The sequence below is a fragment of the Bubalus bubalis genome, chromosome X, assembly GCF_019923935.1.
Source record: "Bubalus bubalis isolate 160015118507 breed Murrah chromosome X, NDDB_SH_1, whole genome shotgun sequence".
NCBI classification, from domain to species: Eukaryota; Metazoa; Chordata; class Mammalia; order Artiodactyla; family Bovidae; genus Bubalus; species Bubalus bubalis.
The window spans coordinates 89,160,310-89,176,802 of record NC_059181.1 but is presented as its reverse complement, the minus strand read 5'-3'; the positions used below and the strand labels follow the sequence as shown (position 1 = coordinate 89,176,802).

General features: G+C 43.6%; 2 protein-coding genes across 2 annotated transcripts; both read right to left on the bottom strand.

The window, feature by feature from the left end:
- Positions 1-3,466: 3,466 nt before the first annotated feature.
- On the bottom strand, positions 3,467-10,213 carry LOC112582037 (histone H2B type F-M-like). The gene is made up of 2 exons (XM_025275912.3): positions 9,599-10,213; positions 3,467-3,627 (listed from the first exon to the last, which is right to left on the bottom strand). Exons 1-2 carry the CDS (start codon positions 10,116-10,118, stop codon positions 3,467-3,469), a joined length of 681 nt encoding a protein of 226 aa, XP_025131697.3. The 5' UTR covers positions 10,119-10,213.
- Positions 10,214-10,965: 752 nt separating this feature from the next.
- Positions 10,966-11,735, bottom strand: LOC112582036 (late histone H2B.L4-like). Its single transcript, XM_025275911.3, has one exon. It carries the CDS (start codon positions 11,638-11,640, stop codon positions 11,092-11,094), a length of 549 nt encoding a protein of 182 aa, XP_025131696.3. The 5' UTR covers positions 11,641-11,735; the 3' UTR covers positions 10,966-11,091.
- Positions 11,736-16,493: the final 4,758 nt, after the last annotated feature.

Below are 16,493 nucleotides of genomic sequence, written 5' to 3'. Positions count from 1 at the left end.
GCAAGGAGATCCAACCATCGCATTCTGAAGGAAATCAGCCCTGGGGTTTCTTTGGAAGGAATGATGCTGAAGCTGAAACTCCAGTACTTTGGCCACCTCATGCGAAGAGTTGAGTCATTGGAAAAGACTGATGCTGGGAGGGATTGGGGGCAGGAGGAGAAGGGGACGACAGAGGATGAGATGGCTGGATGGCATCACCAACTCGATGGACGTGAGTCTGAGTGAACTTCGGGAGTTGGTGATAGACAGGGAGGCCTGGCGTGCTGCGATTCATGGGGTCGCAAAGAGTCGGACACGACTGAGTGACTGATCTGATCTGATCTGATCTGAAAGGTGCTAAACCACTTACATTTATTAGCTTACATCTGGGCAAAGTCATTTAACACAAATCCTCTTTTTTATAATAAAATGTTCAGTATCTCATGTAAGTTACTGAATACTGTACTGAAAGTGAAAAACAGGGTGGTTGAACAGGTACAGAATGAGTGGAAGCATATCAGGATCAGTTGTTTACCTTGTGATCACTCAGCTGACTGGGAGCTGTAGATCTCTGCCGCTGCCCAGCATGTTGACAGAGTATCCTACCACATATCGCTGGCCAGGGAAAACATTAAAATTCAAAAGCTTGTGGTTGTGTATTTTTCTTCTGGACAGGTTTAGCTGTGTGAGTACAGGCTCATTGAGGTGTATCTTGACTTAGCTAGAGATATGATTTTGCCAGGGAAGCAACAATACAAAGCGAGAGAGGGGCAGGAGAGTGGAGGGTATATGTCAGTGAGTGATCACAAAGATGAGCATGACATCTGAGCTAGAGAAGGAGGGGAGAGAAAACAGTAAGGGAGAGAGAGATGGTGAAATCTGGTAAGACCAATGGACTAGAGATTCTGGTGAGGTTAAAGGGTAATGGGGTGTGGGTAACAAAGGGAATGAACTGGAAAAAGAGGAGGTATATCAGAATGATCATTCTTGAGTTCACCAAGAATTAAGACAGAACTACTGTTGGGAGTGACCTACTGTAGGAGCTAAAATCTTTCAGAAATAAAGGAGAGGAGTCCTGAAGTTTGGTTGATGATCACAATGCAGGCTAATTGGTGACACAAGCTGTCAAAGCTGGAGGTTTTGGAGGATGTGGGAGAGGAATGTTCTAAAGGAGGCAATGAGAAACATGAAAGACATTTACCAGAGCTTCAGGCTCTGTGGAACAATGGCCGTGGGAGAAAAAAATCATCTGCTTCTCTTGAGTGGACGTCAGGGGACACAGAATCCTCAAGGAAGAGCCTGGTTTCTGTTAGGGCAAGAAAATGAAGGGCACATTCAGAGAAGAGGATGATGATATGAAGGAATTATTGAGGTTGCATTGCATTTTAAGAGTAGGAAAGGGGTGTGAGAAGTGAAGTAAAGAGAGAATGTGGTCACAGCCTTATGGAATTTAGAATGTAGATGTTTAGGAGTATCATGGAGATTTGGGGATTCTTGTGGTGACTGGCACAAATGGGGATGGACATTATGATGAGGTGGGTTCTGATGGATTTGAGGCAGATCGATTCAAGATAGACGTTGAAGTTGGGACAGGAGTGGGGAGGTGCCTGTCTGGGGCTTCCTTCAACCCCAAGAGATGTGGAAGTTCAGTCTTTGCTCCATGTTGCTCCTGGAGACAGATCATATAAATCTGTAATGATGGAAAACGTGGCTAGAAACTACATACCACATTCAGGGTAGGAGTATCCCTTGGAAAGTGAGAGGAGAATGGAAACGGGATGAAAGTTAAGGAAACTTCAATTTTTATATAATATTTATATTCCTTAAAATGGGCAAAGTAAATATACCTAAATATTAACAACATCTAACTCTGGCGGTAGAAACACTGGTGTTCATTATATTTAATGCCTGGGACATTGTTGGCACACAGTGAAAGCTATTTTTTGAGCATGCTTTTCTGTTTTAAAAGTTCCTCCTACAAACACGCAAAACTCTAAAGTTAGAACACTGTGCTACAAGAGCATAGAAAAATAAATGAAGAGAAGTGGGGGAGGTGTGAGAAATGCTTGAGGAGAGAGTGATCAGTGATCTATGTAGAGCTCTACCACCATACACGAGTCATATCGAAAATATGGAGTGTAAGCTGAAGACAGTCCTATCTCCATTTTACTTTAATACTCTAAGGTTCTGGGTGAGTATCCAGAAAACGACCTTGGAAGACTGAGTTCTTCCAAATAACAACCAGATCCTCACTCTTCTCCCCAACAGAGACACTGGGTGGTGCTGCTGTCCAAAAATTCTGCTCGATCCTGGGGTTGTTGCTTCAATCTACAGAAGGGGATTCATCTAAGCAACTACTGTAGGCCGGCCTTCCCAGATGGCACTAGTGGTAAAGAAACCACCTGCCAATACAGGAGACATAAGAGATATGAGTTTGCTCCCTGAGTGGGGAAGATCTCCTGGAGGACTTCATGGCAACCCACTCCAGTATTCTTGCCTGGAGAATCCCATGGACAGAGGAGCCTGGCGAGCTACAGTCCATAAGGACGCAAAGAGTCGGACACATCGGAAGTGACTAAGCATGCTTTCACACTACCGTCGACCAAGCAAAGTGCTTGGGATTAGAGATATAAAGATGAATAGCCTCAGCAGATTCTCCTCTGATTACACTGCTACCAGCTTCAGTGGCTAAGAAATTAGAAAATGTGACTTTTACATAGGAGAGCACCACTGTCACAGACATGCCCAGTTGTGGGAGTGAAAGACCCCGCACGACCCACACTTTCTATGAGCACCCCCTCCCCCACCAGCTGGTCAAGGATTACAACAGACAACAGTGAGCATCGCTGGTCATCACCACAAGCTTTGGCTCCTTTGGATATAAAATGCTGAGAGTACCTGAATATGGCTTCTTCATCTTGAATCTCAGAGCTTCAGATGTTCCAAGCTAACTGGGTAAGATGTGTCTGTTTGTTGTAGAGGCCCCTGTTATTGTGGAGGAGTGAGTATACTTGGGAGGAAGGGAAGTGGACCCTCAGGACGAAAGTAGTGGGAGAAGCAGGGCAGGTAGGCCAGCCATCAGTCCCTGGAGGAATCAGAGTGTGTTTGGATGGAGTCTGGGGAGGTGAATCTGGTATGAGGTTACTAACACCCAGTTGCAGGGGTGAAGTCCTGAGTAGAGGATAGTGGACTCAGGCCAGCAAGGCTAAAGCAGTGGGAGGGGCGAGGAGGTGGGTCTAGGATTCTTTGGCCAATCGAAGAGAAGTGGGGCGGAGCCTGACACCATATAATTGAGGGGTTCCTCGCAGGAAGGCTAACCTCGTGTAGAGTGCTAAGTGGTGTCAGTGCAGCCCTCTACCTTTCTCTGATCTTCCAGCCTTCAAGTGAGGACGTGTGTCCCCGCCGGAGCCAGAGGACTATGGGGACAGGAAGGCGTGGCGGCTGCGGGGCAGACGAATTGGGCCTGCAGGAATTGGAGGGGCGGAGATTAGGATGGGCGATTTGTAGCGGCGCCTCCTGGCAAGTCAATGCCTTTGTCTTCACAGAGCGGCCTTCTGAGCGGGATTCGGATCCTTCCCGGGTTGGTCCCTGGCAGGTCCGAGGCGGGAGCCCCAGGAGCGGCCATCCACTGCGGCTGTAGGTCTGATGCTGAGGGGACGAAGAGTCTGGGGCTCGGAATGGGCCCTCTGGGACTGGCCCTTCTCTCGCTCCCCTGCTGTGACTACTAGGTTGGACTGGGCTACCAACAATGATGATAGTTATTTTAAAATGTAAGCAAATTGCTACTAACAACGTGGCTTATGAGGCCAGCCCGGTTGTTTTTTATTTAAAGTCCCTGTTTCCCCACCTCTGGATTTTGGCAGCTGATCGCTTCTCCAGGAGGGTCCTAGGGTGACCACGACGGAGGGGAGGCGTATTCGGGAAATCTGGTTGCTTGGGGGCCTCTCCATTCTTGTCTGGGCACTAGAAGTTTTTAACTCCACCAGGCTGAGACCAGGCATGGGCAGGAGAGGTCTGCTTTCTGGGCTCAGAGGTCTCCTATTATCACCTCTGGACAAACCCAGAATGATCACTGAGCACCTCACCTCCTAGCTTCATCTCTTCCTCTCTCCTCTTGAGGAGAAAACATGGTAAAATAAAAATTGACTCTGTTTGGTTTATCCCATTCTGCTAAAGTTCTTGGTTTGATCATAATCGCTGTGCCATCTTACAGCATTTACAAACCAGTCCCACAAGGAGGTATTGTGAGATATGTAATTAGTTTTGACTGGATTAATCCCTCCTTTTATTGTAGCCCCTTAGTCTACTGTCTTCAGGCAGATGAAATAGAAAGAAACTAGTCCAATTAATGCTACATTTGTATGCTGCTTCCTAACCCCCCGAGAAAAATGTCCCCCTCTCTAATAATTGAAAACAAATTGAAGGTGCTCAAATAGTGCTATCTCCTGCTACAAATTCATTAGTTGGTGAAACCCAGCCCTTAATTTTTATTCTATCCTTATCTTCTCATGTGTTTGTATCACCTCCATTTTACCTTTGCTGTGATTTTAAAAGAGTCAGACATATTGGCTCCTGGCTTCTAGAACATCTTGGTTTCTAGTGCACTTGATGCAATGGCATTTACTGTCTTCAGAAACGGGATAATGATGTGGAATAAAACGTATTCTAATAAAGACATGACTCTTCTAAGATCTGTTGCTGTTTGCCTTTTGAAAATCAGCAGGTAAAATACATATTGACATTAAATATGACAATTTTGACTCTTACTCCTTAGTATGATAATAGTTCTACCAGGGCAGTTTTTTAAATATTTCTTTTCTATCTTTTGGTCAACATGAGTGATAAGTCAGACTTGTCTGAAGTAGAGAAGTCTGACAGGCCCAAACGGAAGAAAACTAATACTAAAAAAAAAAGCCTTCTTCCCTCAAAGGTAAGTAGGTCATGGGGAGTTTCTATTTGAGACAAACAATGGTGAAAATTAATAGGTTTGGTAAATACATGCTTCTAGTAATTTTTGCCACAAAGTAAACAATAGGGTACCAATTATTTAATGTAACATTATGTTCATCATTCAGTCATGTCTGACTGTTTGTAACCCCATGAACTGTAGCTCCTGAGGCTTTTCTCCCCATTGGCTTCTCCAGGCAAGAATACTGGAGTGAATTGCCATTTCTATTCCAGGGGATCTTCTTGACTCAGAGATTGAACCCGTGCCTCCTGCACTGCAGACAGATTCTATACCTTCTGATCCACCAGGGAAGCCTAATGTAACATTCAGTTCAGTTCAGTTCAGTCGCTCAGTCATGTCCGACTATTTGCGACCCCATGAATCGCAGCACGCCAGGCCTCCCTGTCCATCACCAACTCCCGGAGTTCACTCAGACTCACGTCCATCAAGTCGGTGATGCCATCCAGCCATCTCATCCTCTGTCGTCCCCTTCTCCTCCTGCCCCCAATCCCTCCCTGCATCCGAGTCTTTTCCAATGAGTCAACTCTTCGCATGAGGTGGCCAAAGTACTGGAGTTTCAGCTTTAGCATCATTCCTTCCAAAGAACACCCAGGACTGATGTCCTTTAGAATGGACTGGTTGGATCTCCTTGCAGTCCAAGGGAGTCTCAAGAGTCTTCTCCAACAGCGCAGTTCAAAAGCATCAATTCTTTGGCACTCAGCTTTCTTCATAGTCCAACTCTCACATCCATTCATGACCAATGGAAAAACCATAGCCTTGACTAGATGAAACTTTGTTAGCAAAGTAATGTCTCTGCTTTTTAATATGCTGTCTAGATTGGTCATAAATTTCCTCCCAAGGAGCAAGTGTCTTTTAATTTCATGGCTGCAGTCACCTTCTGCAGTGATTTTGGAGTGCAGAAAAATAAAGTCAGCCACTGTTTCCACTATCATAGGCAATGGGAATTTACTGTATGGCTCAGGAAACTCAAACAATCAACCTAGAGGGGTGGGATGGGGAAGGAGGTGGGACTGGGGTTCAAAAGGGAGAGGATATGTGTATACCTATGGCTGATTCATGTTGGGGTTTGACAGAAAGCAACAAAATTTTGGAAGGCAATTATCCTTCAATAAAATAATTAAAAAGAAAAAAAATTTCATACAGATGTATCTAATTAGTTATCTTCTAACAGAGAATCTTTTGATCTTTAAAACAATAACTTTCATGACCTGCAATTTTGTGTCCATTAGGGGTGTCCAGGGAAGGCATTTCAAACATCTATCTCCACTGGTACAGCCAGCCTGTGAGTCACAGCTGTTGACTCAAAGTGTGGTTGAATGACCAGAGCTCAAGAGATAATACCCTTTCTATGAAAATCAGGCTGGAGATTAGGGGGAAAGAACTGTGGTACTTGGCCAGTTCTTTTTGGTTCTTTATTTATATTTAGCTATGGAGATTTAAGGACATGAATCCAGAGCGGGTCATGTCTTTGGGCCCTTACAGTAATGTAGAGGATAATTATCAGCAATAAAACCTACAGTATCTCCTTTTACCTCAAAATGTTTGAATGGCCAGCTTCATGTTGAAGTTCACGGCTTTTCTTGTCCATTCCCTTTTCTTTGTGGTCCAGGAAGATTTTTCTTTTAATTTCATTTGTGTAAATTTCCTATATATGGAGTGATGAATTTTAATGGTGTTGCTAATTTTCTATTAGTTTCCTTGATAAACAAGTTTCTAGCTTATGACATCTGTTGAGAGAGAACAATCTGTGGAATTTCAGTCCTTTACAATTTATTATGATTTTCTTTGAAGCTTATTACATCCTATTGTGAAATATTTCATTTGAATATTTAAAATAAGCTGTAAGTAACCCTTTTGACTAGGATGGTGACACGTGTGGAGGATATCTCTGTTATGCAAACAATGAGATTAAAGTGATATAAACTACAAAATTCAAAAATTTCAGTGCTCATTCTTCACAGCAAGTGTTCTTGCCTGGAGAATCCCAGGGACGCGGGAGCCAGGTGGGGTCACACAGAGTTGGACACAACTGAAGCGACTAAGCAGCAGCAGCAGCATTCTTCACAGAGATCAAAAACAAATTATTATACCTCAGACAGAGCACCACCTCCTGAAGAGTAAAATGGGGGCAAGATTTGATTCCAGAGAGAGTTAATGGACTATAGCAAATATGAATGGGGCCAGTATCACCTCCAGACCTCTCTTTGAGATCAATAGAAAAAGAATTTAGGCAATAAGCCCCCTCAAGAAATTCATTTCTTATTATTATTCTGTAATGTTGAAAATTAAGGATTTTGAAGAGGAAAAGGAGCTTATTATGCAAGCTACATTAAAATCAACCATGAAATCCAGTGCATACCTTACTGTTGCAGCAATTAGAAATTGGAATAGCCACTGGGAAAAAAATTCAGAAGTGGAAACTCTGTGCAGATCCAGGTGCCTTCTCTGAGAAACAAATGTGAACCATTTGAAAAGAGTGACTTCAGAAAACACCTTAATGTCTATGTTGCTAATAGTTGCTGCTTCCAAACATCAGTTTTTCTTCCTATGAGTCAGGAATGCATTACCAAGGTAGATTTAGAAAAGGCAGAGGAACAACAGATCATATTGCCAACATCTGTTGGATCATCAAAAAAGTAAGAGAATTCCAGAAAAAAATCTACTTCTGCTTTATTGACTATGCCAAAGTCTTTGACTATGTGGATCACAGCAGACTGTGGAGAATTCTTCAAGAGATGGAAATACCAGAACCCCTTGCCCGCCTCCTGAGAAACCTGTATGCAGGTCAAGAAACAACAGATAGAAATGGACATGAACAACAGACTGGTTCCAAATAGGGAAAGGAGTACCTCAAGGCTGTGTATTGTCACCCTGTTTATTTAACTTATATGCAGAGTACATCATGAGAAACGCTGGACTGGAAGAAGCACAGGTTGGAATCAAGACTGCTGGGATAAATACCAAAAACCTCAGATAGGTAGATGACACCACCCTTATGGCAGAAAATGAAGAGAAACTAAAGAGCCTCTTGATGAAAGTGAAAGAGAAAGAGTTAAAAGGTTGGATTGAGACTCAACATTCAAAAAATGAAGATCATGGCATCCGGTCCCATCACTTCATGGCAAATAGATGGAGAAAAAGTGGAAACAGTGGCAGACTTTATTTTGGGGGGCTCCAAAATCACTGCAGATGGTGACTGCAGCCATGAATTTAAAAGATGCTTACTCCTTGGAAGGAAAGTTATGACCAATCTAGACAGCATATTATAAAGCAGAGACATTACTTTGCCAACAAACGTCCGTCTAGTCAAGGCTATGGTACTTCCAGTAGTCACGTATGGATGTGAGAGTCACACTTTAAAAGAAAGCTGAGCGCCAAAAAAAACTGATGCTTTTGAACTGTGGCGTTAGAGAAGACTCTTGAGAGTCCCTTCTACAGCGAGGAGATCCAACCAGTCCATCCTAATGGAAATCAGACCTGAACATTCATTGGAAGGACAGATGCTGAAGCTGAAATTCCAATACTTTGGCCACCTGATGTGAAGAACTGAGTCATTTGAAAAGACCCTGATGCTGGGGAAGATTGAAGGTGGGAAGCGAAGGGAACAACAGAGGATGAGATGGTTGGATGGCTTCACTGACTCAATGGCCATGAGTTTGAGTAAGCTCCTGGAGTAGGTGATGGACAGGAGGGGCTGGAGTGCTGCAGTCACTGGGGTTGCTCAGCCTTCTTGATAGTCCAACTCTCACATCCATACATGATTACTGGAAAGACCATAGCTTTGACTAGACAGACCTTTGTTGGCAAAGTAATGTCTCTGCTTTTTAATATGCTGTCCAGCTTGGTCATAGCTTTTCTTCCAAGGAGCAATTGTCTTTAATTTTATGGTTGTAGTCACCATCTGCAGTGATTTTGGATCCACACCCCTCCCACCAAGAAAACTCCCTCACTGTCCCCACTGTTTCCCCATCTACTTGCTGTGAAATGATGGGATAGATGCCATGATCTTCGTTTTCTGAATTTTGAGTTTTAAACCAACTTTTTCACTCTTCTCTGTCACTTTCATCCAGAGGCTCTTTAGTTCCTCTTTGCTTTCTGCCATGAGGGTGTTATCTGCGTATCTGAGGTTATTGATATTTCTCCTAGCAATCTTGTTTCCAGCTTGTGCTTCATCCACACCAGCGTTTCTCATGATGTACTCTGCATATAAGTTAAATAAGCAGGGTGACAATATACAGCCTTGAAGTACTCCTTTCCCAATTTCGAACCAGTCTGTTGTTCCATGTCCAGTTCTAACTGTTGCTTCCTGACCTGCATACAGATTTCTCAAGAGGCAGATCAGGTGGTCTGGTATTCCCATCTCTTTCAGAATTTTCCACAGTTTCTTGTGATCCACACAGTCAAAGGCTTTGGCATAGTTGATAAAGCAGAAATCAATGCTTTTCTGGAACTGTCTTGCTTTTTCGATGATCAAACAGATGTTGGCAATTAGATCTCTGGTTCCTCTGCCTTTTCTAAATCCAACTTGAATATCTGGAAGTTCAAGGTCCATGTACTTTTGAAGCCTGGATTGCAGAATTTTGAGCATTACTTTGCTAGTGTGTGAGATGAGTGCAATTGTGCGCTAGTTTGAGCATTCTTTGATATTGCCTTTCTTTGGGATTAGAAAGGCATACTTGCGGAGCTCCACAGGCAACAGAAGACGCACAGCTGCCTCGATGTCTTCGTGCGTGATGGTGCGGCGCTTGTTGTAGCGGGCCAGGCGCCCGGCCTCCTCGGCAATCCGCTCAAACATATCTTTCACGAACGAATCCAGGATGTTCACGGAGTCGTGGGAAAGACTCAGGCCTTTATGCATTTGCCTCAGCACCCCGGGGAAATAGGTAGCAAAACTTGAGAAATTGTCCTTACGGCAGTGCCGGCGACGGCGACGGCGGCCATTAGCTGTCTTCTGCTTTGCCTGTTTTGGTTCCGCATCATACGGCTCTGGTTTGGAGGTCTCCGCTTTCGCCATCTCCGTTTCAGAGGGTTCAGTTTCCGAGGATGGTTGGGACACGACAGCGCCACCCCTCCCCGTAGCCCATCCCAGAAGACCGGTGGGGGGGGGGGTTGAAGGCCGTTGGCTGGATTTATAGGCCCTGCTTTCCCTGACGTCACAGACACTGTCCATATCTGATTGGATGCAAGGCAGGGAGACGTGTTACTATGGCAGCCCATGTCACGTGACACTGGACGTCCCACTTCCCAACTCCTAATGCGCCCTTCCCCCACGTTGCACCACCCCCCCTCCCCCCCAGTCAGCGCAACTCCCCTGGTAGCTCTGACGGTAAAGTGTCTGTCTACAGTGCGGGAGACCTGGGTTCGATCCCTGGGTCGGGAAGATTCCATGGCGAAGGAAAAGGCAACCCACTCCAGTACGCTTGCCTAGAAAATCCCATGGGCGGCGGAGCCTGGTGTCCATGTGGTCACAAAGAGTCGGACACGACTGAGAACTTCACTTTCCCTTTTCACTTTCATGTAGTGGAGAAGAAAATGGCAACCCACTCCAGCGTTCTTGCCTGGAGAATCCCAGGGACGGGGGAGCCTGGTGGGCTGCCGTCTATGGGGGTCGCACAGAGTCGGACACGCCTGAAGTGACTTAGCATAGCATAGCATAGCATACCCCACGACCCAGAGGGATGGAATGGGGAGGGAGGAGGGAGGAGGGTTCAGGATGGGGAACACATGTATACCTGTGGCGGATTCATTTTGACATTTGGCAAAACTAATACAGTTATGTAAAGTTTAAAAATAAAATAAATTTAAAAAAAAAGAAAAAAAAAATCTCTGGACGATACCTAAATATAGATGGGAGAATGAAAATGGAAAAGGCCAATGAAACTTGTAGGGAGAGAATTTTGACCATAAAGATGCCTATAATTACGGAGAAACCACGAATAGAAATAACCATTTAGGAAAGTGACGAGTTGCGAAAAGTACAGGGTTTTCCATCGAACATATGACACAACCGACACATATTGAAGCAAAGGTCAGGAGGTTCTTAATGTTTTCGTTGAGGTAGAAATGTTTTAAAGATTGAATGTAGGGCCTAAGGGGAGAACCCTTAAGTCTGGTTTGCGATGGTCAGACAGTCCTGAGGCAGTTCATCTGCAGGTGTGGTATCTGATGAGCGACTTGGTGGCCTCGGTTATGGCATGCTTGCGGAGCTCCCCAGGCAACAGAAGACGCACAGCTGCCTCGATGTCTTCGTGCGTGATGGTGCGGCGCTTGTTGTAGCGGGCCAGGCGCCCGGCCTCCTCGGCAATCCGCTCAAACATATCTTTCACGAACGAATCCAGGATGTTCACGGAGTCGTGGGAAAGACTCAGGCCTTTATGCATTTGCCTCAGCACCCCGGGGAAATAGGTAGCAAAACTTGAGAAATTGTCCTTACGGCAGTGCCGGCGACGGCGACGGCGGCCATTAGCTGTCTTCTGCTTTGCCTGTTTTGGTTCCGCATCATACGGCTCTGGTTTGGAGGTCTCCGCTTTCGCCATCTCCGTTTCAGAGGGTTCAGTTTCCGAGGATGGTTGGGACACGACAGCGCCACCCCTCCCCGTAGCCCATCCCAGAAGACCGGTGGGGGGGGGGGTTGAAGGCCGTTGGCTGGATTTATAGGCCCTGCTTTCCCTGACGTCACAGACACTGTCCATATCTGATTGGATGCAAGGCAGGGAGACGTGTTACTATGGCAGCCCATGTCACGTGACACTGGACGTCCCACTTCCCAACTCCTAATGCGCCCTTCCCCCACGTTGCACCACCCCCCCTCCCCCCCAGTCAGCGCAACTCCCCTGGTAGCTCTGACGGTAAAGTGTCTGTCTACAGTGCGGGAGACCTGGGTTCGATCCCTGGGTCGGGAAGATTCCATGGCGAAGGAAAAGGCAACCCACTCCAGTACGCTTGCCTAGAAAATCCCATGGGCGGCGGAGCCTGGTGTCCATGTGGTCACAAAGAGTCGGACACGACTGAGCGACTTCACTTTCACTTTCAGCCAAACCCAGTGAAATTCACCTAAGTTGAAAAATGAAATAATCAATTAGAGTTTCCTGAAAGAGTATGACAGACCTGCATTCCTCAAGCTCTTTCAGGCATCAGTGTGACTCAGGTCACTTCGTGTACATTTTACTCGAACCCAGTCTGATCTACAGTGGCATGTGCAAAATGTCCTTGCTTCCTCAGCAGAGTGCTCCTGAAAATAATAGGAATTAAATGAACAGCTATTATCTCCAAAATTTATCAAAAGCAATGATCAGTATGAAGAGAATGACAAAATCCCATTCTCCAAATACAGAACACAAACAGAAATAGGAATACTTACACATACACACTAAAAATATTTAACATTTTGAAAATTATAAATTCTTTTCTTAAACATTATTTAGGCCCCCCAAATACCACACATACTGGAATTGATTATTTATAGTGGTTATTTCTCAAAAAATTATTACTCTTATTGCTGAGAAGCCACTAGGATGAGAGAAAGCGAATAAAAAAAGAGAGAAATAAACCACCTAGAAATAAACGTACCTAAGGTGGTGAAAGACGTGTACTTAGAAAAAATAAGACCCTCATCAAAGAAAGTGAAGATAATACAAAAAGAGGGAAAGGTTTACCTTGTTTATGGATTGGAAAAATTGATATTGTTAAAATAAACATGCTACCCAAGGCAATCCACATACTCAATGCAATTGCTATGAACATACCAGGGCATTTCCCACAAAACTACCACAGACAATTTTAAATTTTGTGTAGCAAAGGTAAGACCCTGAATTGCCAAAACCATCTTAAGGAAGAAGATCAGAACTGGAGGAATCAGGTTCCCTGACTTTGAACTATATCAGAAAACTACATTAATCCAATCAGTATAGTATTGGCACAAAAACAGACATATGGAACCGAAGAGAGAGCCCAGAAATAAACCTATGTGCTTATGGTCAATTAATCTGTAATAAAAAAGACAAGAATATACAGTGGAGAGAAGACAATCTCTTCCATAAGTGGTGCTGGCATAACTGGATAGCTACATGCAATAAAGTAAAATTAGAACATTCTCTAACAGCATATACAAAAATAAACTTAAAATGGACTAAAGACCTAAATATAATACATATAGTATGTAGGAAGTAATTTTAAGAAACAGAATCCATTATTTTAATGAGCTGTGTTTCTTTCACATTTGTAAATTCAGAAATTAAATGAACATATTAGTCATAAAAAAACATTAAAAATACAAAACAACTGGGTTGTAAAGAGATAACTGGGACCTCAAAGGTCTCTGATACACAAGAAATGTAGCACAGAGAAGGGAAAAGCAGTTTGATGTTGAAGAATGGAACGGGGAGTAACGCTAGTAATTGTTCACTTCAGTTGATGATTGAGGAAATAAAAGAGCCTAGTGGGCTGTCACCTTGCAATGTTGTAGTTCACTGTAAAGGCAAAATAAGGGAAATGGCTTCACGGCTGAGTTAACAATTTGCAAGTCTCAACTCACGGATGATGGTGTTGATAGGATAGGCATACCCCATTCAGAAACCTTTTCAACATTACCATTGTTTCTGGATTCACTTATAAAGAGGACCCCAACACAGCATAGAAGTTAAGTGCAACAAAAAAATCAGGGAAAAAAAAACTCATTTCACACTCCCTAGAATCAGAAGTTTCTACCCTAACTCATTCAGATGATCTAATGTCGTTCTTTTCCAGCCCTTAATCTCTTGTTTTTGAAGTGGAAAACCTTCATGGTTTTCAGCTTAACATCCTAGGGATGACGAGGGCATTCATCAGAGAAGCTAAAAAGTTCATGTTGACTCCATGTCAGCCAAGGAGGGACTCAAACTGGTAGCCACAGTCACAGAGCCACCCTACAGCGAGGTTATCCTAACTAAACCAATAATGGTCTTCCTGGGGTGTTTGGGTCTGGTGACAGTAGTGTAAGAAGTATGATTATTTATTTTATTGTTCATTTTATAAAACTAATTAAGATCATTTAAATATTATATAAGTATTAGAAAATGGCCAAATAGTAAAGAATCCACTTGCAATGCAGGAGACTCAGGTCCAATCCCTGGGTCCGGAAGATCCCCTGGAGGAGGAAATGGAATCCCACTCCAGTGTTCTTGCCTGGAAAATTCCATGGACAGAAGAGCGAGGCAGGTTACAGTCCATGGAGTCACAAAGAGTCAGACACGACTGAGCGACTAATACTTTGAACACTTTCAAGTATTCTAGATCTCCTGTACAAAATGCTAGTGATTGGGTCAATTAAACACATTCATTTATTGTCTCATACTTGTGGAGGCTCTAAGTCCAAATCAAGGTTTCATCTGAGTTGGATCTTATGCAAGGTGTGAATGCATAAGGGGCCTCCATTCCTGGCCATTTTCCTTGGCTTGTAAATAGCTGAAATCTCCCTATACCTCCCCACATTTTCTTCTCTATATGTATGTATCTATGTCTGATTTTCCCTTGTTCAGTTCAGTTCATTTCAGTTGCTCAGTCGTTTCCGACTCTTTGCAACCCTATGAACCACGGCACGCCAGGCCTCCCTGTCTGTCACCAACTCCCAGAGTCCACCCAAACCCATATCCATTGTGTTGGTGAGGCCATCCAACCATCTCATCCTCTGTCATCCCCTTCTCCTCCTGCCCTCAATCTTTCCCAGCATCAGGGTCTTTTCAAATGAGTCAGCTCTCCGCATCAGGTGGCCAAAGTACTGGAGTTTCAGCTTCAACATCAGTCCCTCCAATGAATACCCAGGACTGATCTCCTTTAGGATGGACTGGATCTCCTTGCAGTCCAAGGGACTCTCAAGAGTCTTCTCCAACACCACAGTTCAAAATCATCAATTCTTCAGCGCTCAGCTTTCTTTATAGTCCAGCTCTCACATCCATGCATGACTAATGGAAAAACTGTAGCCTTGACTAGACAGACATTTGTTAGCAAAGTAATGTCTCTTCTTTTTGATATGCTGTCTAGGTTGGTCATAACTTTCCTTCCAACGAGCAAGCGTCTTTTAATTTCATGGCTGCAGTCACCATCTTCAGTGATTTTGGAGCCCAAGAAAATAAAGTCAGCCACTGTTTCCCCATCTATATGCCATGAAGTGATGGAACTGGATGCCATGATCTTAGTTTCCTGAATGTTGAGCTTTAAGCCAACTTTTTCACTCTCCTCGTTCACTTTCATCAAGAGGCTCTTCCCTTTTCATATGGATATAACTCATTTGGATTAAGACCTACTCTAATGAACATATTTTAACTTGATTACTTGGTAAATTTTCTATCTCCAAATATGATCACATATGAGTGTTTATGGCATAGATACATTAATTTTAGAGGCACAAAATCAACCCATAGGAGATACGCATTTTGAACTACTTGTGGGCATATCTCCTGCCTCTTCCATCTTATTAAGAGAACACTAGTGACCACTTATGAGAAACAAGGTGGCCCCACCACAGTCCTTTTCACAATTCTGTGAATGTTCAGTAATTTCATTTTAGTATTTTATTTCATCTTCCCTCTGTGAGGGAGAAGATAGTCTGTCATTCTCAATTGTTAGAAAGTATTCTTTACACCTACAGTTGTAATTGCTTCCTATTGTATAGGATATAAGAGCCCGTAAAGTACACCACTCTCAGCCAGACATTGAGATAAAATCCTGATAATCCACGAAATCAAACTTTTCCTGAGCACTTCAGGAAAGGGACAGGGCTCTACAGGACAGAAAAAACAGAAGACTTTCTTTAAACTGGCAGAACCTCATGAGATAAAGAAAAAGAATTGAGTTCCTCATTTCATGCCAGTCAGAATGGCTGCTACCCAAAAGTCTACAAGCAATAAATGCTGGAGAGGGTGTGGAGAAAAGGGAACCCTCTTACACTGTTGGGAATGCAAACTAGTACAGCCACTACGGAGAACAGTGTGGAGATTCCTTAAAAAACTGGAAATAGAACTGTCATACGACCCAGCAATCCCACTGCTGGGCATACACACTGAGGAAACCAGAATTGAAAGAGACACGTGTATCCCAATGTTCATTGAAGCACTGTTTATAACAGCCAGGACATGGAAGCAACCTAGATGTCCATCAGCAGACGAATGGATAAGAAAGCTGTAGTACATATACACAATGAAATATTACTCAGCCATTAAAAAGAATGCATTTGAATCAGTTCTAATGAGGTGGATGAAACTGGAGCCGATTATACAGAGTGAGGGCAGAAAGAAAAACACCAATACAGTATACTAACCCATATATATGGAATTTAGAAAGATGGTAAAGATGGAGAAGCTCTATATAGTCAGCAAAAACAATACATTAATTTTATTATGTATTGGGAGCTGACTGTGGCTCAGATCATGAACTCCTTATTGCCAAATTCAGACTGAAATTGAAGAAAGTAGGGAAAACCACTAGACCATTCAGGTATGACCTAAATCAAATCATCATCAATATGTGAGCAAAACTACAGCTCTGGTATTTTGCAAATATTTTCCAGTAC